This window comes from Musca vetustissima, unplaced genomic scaffold, assembly GCF_032173495.1.
Source record: "Musca vetustissima isolate MV318-11 ecotype Yass unplaced genomic scaffold, APGP_CSIRO_Mvet_v1 utg167476, whole genome shotgun sequence".
Classification (NCBI taxonomy): Eukaryota; Metazoa; Arthropoda; class Insecta; order Diptera; family Muscidae; genus Musca; species Musca vetustissima.
The window spans coordinates 10,369-17,443 of record NW_026883500.1 but is presented as its reverse complement, the minus strand read 5'-3'; the positions used below and the strand labels follow the sequence as shown (position 1 = coordinate 17,443).

Below are 7,075 nucleotides of genomic sequence, written 5' to 3'. Positions count from 1 at the left end.
GGATAAATATCAAAAATTTTTACGTAGTTTGTTTTGTTTTAATTCTGATTTCAAAACACTGTGCTTTGTTCATTATAGCCAAGTATAAGCCGACAAAGTTCATTCACTCTTTTTAATTTGCTTACGACTAAAACATCAGCAATTTTTATTTGATTACAGCTTTCCAACTACTTTTGTTGTTTTCTTCACTGTTATGTTGTTGTCTGCAATAGCTAAATTGTTATACCCATCAATTACAATAACAACAAAAAGATTATTTATAGTTTGTTATGTTTTTTTTTATTTTATAAAAATAATGTTTTTAAATAGTAGTAAAAGGACTAATTTTGGAAATGTGTATTTAAAACTAATTTACAAATGATATATGTAGTATATAATTCGATCTCAGGCATGAGAAACATTTATGAAAACATTACAGATGAATAAAGTTTAACTGGAAAGGAGAATCTCAAGATATCAGTTCGTAGAGACTCCTTTACTTGCCGCAGCTACCCTTGTCACAGCTGCTGCCGCATTTGCAGGATGAACCGCATCCGCAGCTACCGGTAGATTGGGTTTGAGAAGCGCATTTGCAACCTGAATAGGGGAAAAATAGAAAGAGAATGCATGGTTAAAATATGATATTCATAAATTAAAAAATCCGAATTTCTAAGACCGGATAATAATTTTTGTCATTATGAACGGTGATCGCAAAGTACGTATTTAGTTGGTTATTTTAAATATTTTTTTATTAATATTATTTTTTACAATTTGTTAAACTTTTTTTAAGGATTCCGGATATATAATATCCTTAAATTCCTTTAGATTTTTCTAAAGGTCTCAAAGGAATCACACAACCGAAAATACACTTCAAACAAGAATGGTAAACCCTTTGCAAAAAACAAAAAAAATCAAAAAAACTAAACATAATTGGCACAATTGATACAAATTATTTTTACTTTTCACGTTCACAAATTTTTGGCACTATTTTGCCTTATCACCGATTAGAAGATTTTAGAGAGAGCAAGCGAGCAAGCAAATTGTTTTTTAGTACTTACCAGTTCCACAGGGGCAAGGCATGTTGATTGTTTTGATTTTTTAGATTAAAATGCACTCAGGAAAAAAGAGAAGACACAAAAGTTTATCACTTTGTTTAGTTTGTTGGTTGTGTGTTATGTTTAGCTGACTGTTAGTCGACTGATGACCGGTGTGTGCAGTGTATGCGGTTTTATAGATATGAAATTCGGTACTTTTCGTTGAGTCAATTGTTTTCTTCTTCTTAAAATACTGCTCTCCGCACCACAGCGCCAAACGGTTTCGTGTGCACACAGTCGATGTTATTATTTAAGCTGAGAAGTGCGGTGTGCACTGACTGAACGAACGTACCAATACACACGTAGCCAAACAAACCGAATCAATTGAATTGTATCTGTTATGTATGTACGCACAATGGGTTGAATAGGGTGTAAAATGTTAGTGAAGAACTAAACAATTAAAACTAAGTACATATAAAATGTAACATACGTATGTGTATTTACATATGACTAATCTTAATCTGTTTGTCATATCTGATTTGATAAAATTACACGGCACCATAGTAAACGCATATGTTGACTAATAGGGGTTCTGGAGACTTACATGATTTTTGGTAGATTATGTTTTGGTGACGTGTGCTTATATACATGTACATATATATATTTTGGATCAGGCCTTATTGATAAGTTTTGTAAGTATGTTACTTTTTTACATGGTTCTTTGGAGCTGTTGTGGCCGTCAGCATTGAACCTATGTGGTAGGAATTAAGGACTTCTTGAAAATATTATACGATTTTGTAATATTAAAACTCTTTACACATTAAAATCATAATTTTTCTTAAAGAGGATATTCTTCAACATGTGTGCTTGGATTTACATTATTTGGAAATGTGTATAATAATGTTTCGAAAAGCTTTCGGAAAGCTTAGATCTAGAATTTTGAAACAACAACTTCGTTAAGTTTACTCAAGCCAAAAATTGTATAACCTCCACCATGAGAAGGACATTTTAAATTTCTGTAATCGTTCGGGACTTTTATATTTACAGGGCTATATCATGGTAAATTGTTGTTAGGAAAAAAACCCCCCGCCCCTGAATCCTATCCTAACAAGTAAAAAAGTGTCAATCGGTGTTGCCGACATCTACATATATACCATCAGCGGACATTCAATTCCCTTGATATTGGATTAACAAATTCAAAAAATGTTGACACTGTGGGACGGAGTAGACCGACCGCTAAAAATACAACGTTGTGGAAAGTTTCGCTTCGTATGTGATGTACAATTTTTCAAAATTGTGACCCTTTGTAGGGGACCCTTTGTAAGTCTTTCAAAAATAGAAAGACTTATTGTAAGGTGATGAAATTTTGTACAAGAGTTTATTATTGGAGCAAGTGACAAAAAATGGATAGATAGGATCGGATAGATTCGGATACCTCCCATATAATGGGTCTTTTGGCCTATATAATCGTTAATATTCAACCAATAAATATTTTTATATTAATATTAAGCCAAATTCGATGAAACTTGAGAGTTTACTTCAAATTTGGAAGAAGTCATTAATCAGTGTATTTAAAAAAACTTTGGGAGACACATCAGGAATATATAAAATACTTTATAAAATACTATTCACGATTCCCATAAAAAAGATTTTATATGGGAATCGTGAATACCATATAATTCGTTATACTATAATTCCGTTCTATTCAATTTAACACATTTCAAACACAAAAGGTGCACATTTTCAAGACTAATTCCACATATTAATTGTTTTTCCAATTTCCTTAAATTTAGTACTAGTTAGTACCTACATACTATTCGTGCACATTAATTCGAATTTGCGAATATGCTAGTTCATAGTTCAATCCTACATTTCAACAGTAATATAAATTCCAAATCTTTGGATTCCAGCTCTATATATTCACTTAAAACCAAATTGTGTCAAATTCAATACCATTTCGTACTTTTCATACTCACAAGTAAGAATTTCTAAAACTACACCAATCCTACACACTAACAGTAATCATAAATTATGTCAAATTTAGTACTTTTCGTACTCATAAGAACGTATTTTCATAATTACTTCAGTTCTGCCTTCAAATAGTAATTGTAAGTCCAAATTTTCGTACCCATATTCCAAAACTACCTCAACCCTAGAGTCAAATCGTAAGCTTAGTTGCTATTTTTATGATTCCCGTTTACCAAATTCCAAATTCCAATAGTAAATTTAGTACTTTTCGTACTAACAAGTACGAATTTCCAATACTACCTCAGTCATGCACACCGATAATAATATTAAGTCCACATTTAAGGATTCCAGGACTATCCGTTCAAAGACATCCTAATTTTTCAAAATTTTTTCATTTATTATTTTTCGTAGACGCAAGTACGATTTTCCAAAACATCCTCTGTTATTCACTACAACCGTAATTTTAATCAAAAAAATTTCAGGATCCCAGCCCTATCCATTCACGTAAAACCAAATTGTACCATTAATCATGTACTCTAAAAGTAATTTTAATTCCAAATATAAGTTTTACATCCCTATTCGTTCACTACAATCTAAATTGCACCGAATGTAGTATCATTTAGTACACATAATTACGAATTTCTAAAACTATCTTCATGCCTGAATCCTATACTCCATCAGCAACTTTAATTCACAATTTTAGGATTCCCGCAAAACAAATTGTACCATATTAAGTACCATTTATTGTTTTTAGTATCCATAAGTACAAAATTCCAATGCTAATTTAATTCCAAATTTAAGTTTTCATCTCTATCCGTTCGCTCAAATAAGTACGAATTTCCTAAAGTATACTCCAACAGTCATTTTAATTCCCAATTTCAAGGCTCCAGCTCAGTGTTCACCTAAATCCAACTTGAACTAAATTTAGTGTCATTTAGTACTTTTCGTACACATAAGTACGATTTTTAAAAGCTACCTCAAAACTGTTCTCCAATAGTAATTCTAATTCCTATTTTCAGGATTCCATCTCTATACGCTCAACTAAAAGCAAATAGTATAAAATTTAGTACCGTTTAGTACTTTTCAAAAACATAAGTACGAACTTCTAAAAAAATCCAAAGAAACTGTATTTCATATAAAATTACAAGATTCTAGCTATATGTGTTCAATGTGTATACAATTAGAACTAAATTTAGTACTTTTCGTATACTTATAGCTCGAAATTCCAAAAACCCTGCTGTACATCTTTTTAATATTACATCAGGGACCAACATTCCAAATTTCAGAATTCTAGCTCTTCCCGTTACCCTAAGACAAAGGGTACCATATTTAGTACTATTCGTACCTTTATAGTTCGGGTTTCCAAAAACCCAACCTTGTCTCACGCCTACACACCAACAACAACCCACAAAAATTTTTAGCTACAGTTGGTTGTCTTAGCGATGGTCTGTCAGTCACTCAGCCATTTATCACTAAAGCTCTTTTATATATTAAGATGGAAAACGTAACCTTCAATAATTTGTCAATACAGTACATTTTTATTAATGAAATGAGATTAATAATAATTTTTTATACCCTACACAACTATGTTGACGGGTATTATAACTTTTTGCAGCCCCAAGAGTTTGTAACGCTGCGAAATATTGGTCCCCAGCTTTATATAATATCTCGCCACAGTTATGGAACATTCTTCACGATATTTTGCATGTAGGTTTTGGCCAATGAAGACCCCTATTGTTTTTGGTAAAGATCGGATGAAATGGACCAAGGGTCCACAATTATGGCCTGAACATCGCGAATTTTTACATGGAGAAGAGGATCGGGCCAAAGAATAAGCATGCCTGTTTTGATAAAGATCGGTCAATATTTAGCGGGTCAAATGAACCCTATTACCCCCGAAGGGTATAGACCCGAGAAGTCGATGGTATATCCAAGAGGAGTGGTTGACCTTTAAATTGATACGATTTATATTGTCGTATGTACTCGGATGTGGGAGTTACACTTAAGCATTTACAGGTGCTTACGCATTCAGATATTATTCAGTAAACCATTACCACACTAGAGGGTGAAAATATAGAGCTGATCACTTTGAAATTTTCTATGAGGATCCAGGTATGGCCTATAAGAGCTGTACTTAAATAATAGTAATATTTTTTACCTTTAGTCGGTCAATAGGGTGCAATATCGCGAAATATTGCCCAAGCTCAGAATATAAAACCAAATAAAGTTAGATTTTCGTGGAAGTTGTGTAGCGTAACATATGTTCGGCCCCGTCCGATTATACTGCTCCGCTCACTGGTTTAAATTATATTAATAAAATTAAATAATTAATTAAGAAAATAATTTTCATAGTTCAAGACATCATATAGGCCAATGTTGTAGTCCAGCGTATTTGTGTGGTTTGTAAATATATTACTTCAGTTTTCTAAACATTTTTAAGCTTTTTGTTTTCATTTTGATTTCAAAACACTGTGCCGTATTCATTATGGCCATGTTTAATTTGCTTACAAAAGCTAGCAAAGTTCATTCACTCTTTTAATTTGCTTGTGATCAAAACATAAGCAATTTTTATTTTTTATATATTAATGTCTGTCTGTATTTTGTTGTCTGTGGTACCTAACAATTTTAAACACACCAATTACAAAAACAAACAACACATTATTTATAGTTTTTTCATATTTTTTTATTTTATAAAAATAATGTTTTTTAAATAGTAGTAAAAGGACAAAATTTAGAAATGCGTATTTAAAACTAATTTACAAATGGTATATGTAGTATATAATTCGATCTCAGGCATGAGAAACATTTATGGAAGCATTGCAGATGAATAATGTTGAGCTGGAAAGGAGAATATCAAGATCTCAGTTCGCAGAGACTCATTTACTTGCCGCAGCTACCCTTGTCACAGCTGCTGCCGCATTTGCAGGATGAACCGCAACCGCAGCTACCGGTAGATTGGGTTTGAGAAGCGCATTTGCAACCTGCATTTTGGGAAGGGAGAAAAAGAAAGGAAATACAGGGTTAGAAGGTGATAATCATAAATTAAAAAAATAATACTACGAATATTTAAAACTGTATAATAATTTTTTGTCATTGTAAACTTATAATACGGTGATCGCAAAGTAAGCATTTAGGTTGTAATTAGTCTTTTTAATAATTTGTACAATTTATAAAACTTTTTTTCTTCAAGGATTTGGGTTATATATCCTTAAATTTCTTTAAAATTTTCTAAAGATCTCAAACGAATCACGCAACTGAAATTAATTTTTTAAGCATTTCAGTTTAATAACCCGTAATTCTATTTGATTTTCATTAAATGTCTCAAACGAATCACACAACCGAAACTACCCTTTCAAAAAGGAATAGTGAAAACTTTGCCAAAAATCAAAACCGAAAAAAAACTAACAACAATTGATACAAATTATTTTTATTTTCACGTTCACAATTTTTTGGCATTACATTGCCTTATCACCGATTAGAAGTTTTTAGAGAGAGCGAGCGAGGTACTTACCAGTTCCACAGGGGCAAGGCATGTTGATTGTTTTGATTTTTTAGATTAAAATGCAGGAAAAAAGAGAAGACACAAAAGTTTATCACTTTGTTTAGTTTTTTGGTTGTGTGTTATGTTTAGCTGACTGTTAGTCGACTGATGACCGGTGTGTGCAGTGTATGCGGTTTTATAGATATGAAATTCGGTACTTTTCGTTGAGTCAATTGTCTTCTTCTTGAATATGCTGCTCTCCGCACCACAGCGTCAAACGGTTTCGTGTGCACACAGTCGATGTTGTTTTTTAAGCTGAGTAGTGCGGTGTGCACCGAACCTCCTCATCAGCGAAGAAAACGTTAAGAGACTGAACGAACGAACGTACCAATACACACGTAGCCAAACAAACCGAATCAATTGAATTGTATCTGTACGCACAATGGGTTGAATAGGGTGTACGATTTTAGTAAAGAACTAAACAGTTAAAACTAAGTACATACAAAAGGTAACATACGTATGTATGTATGTATGTACGTATGTATTTACATGTGATTAATCTTAATCTGTTGGTCATATCTGATTTGATAAAATTACACGGCACCATAGTAAA

General features: G+C 32.4%; 1 protein-coding gene across 1 annotated transcript; it reads right to left on the bottom strand.

Moving 5' to 3' along the window:
• Nucleotides 1-5,860: 5,860 nt before the first annotated feature.
• On the bottom strand, nt 5,861-6,555 carry LOC133330405 (metallothionein-1). Its single transcript, XM_061538840.1, has 2 exons — nt 6,493-6,555; nt 5,861-5,962 (listed from the first exon to the last, which is right to left on the bottom strand). The coding sequence occupies exons 1-2, from the start codon at nt 6,512-6,514 to the stop codon at nt 5,862-5,864; spliced, it is 123 nt and encodes a 40-aa protein (XP_061394824.1). The 5' UTR covers nt 6,515-6,555; the 3' UTR covers nt 5,861.
• Nucleotides 6,556-7,075: the final 520 nt, after the last annotated feature.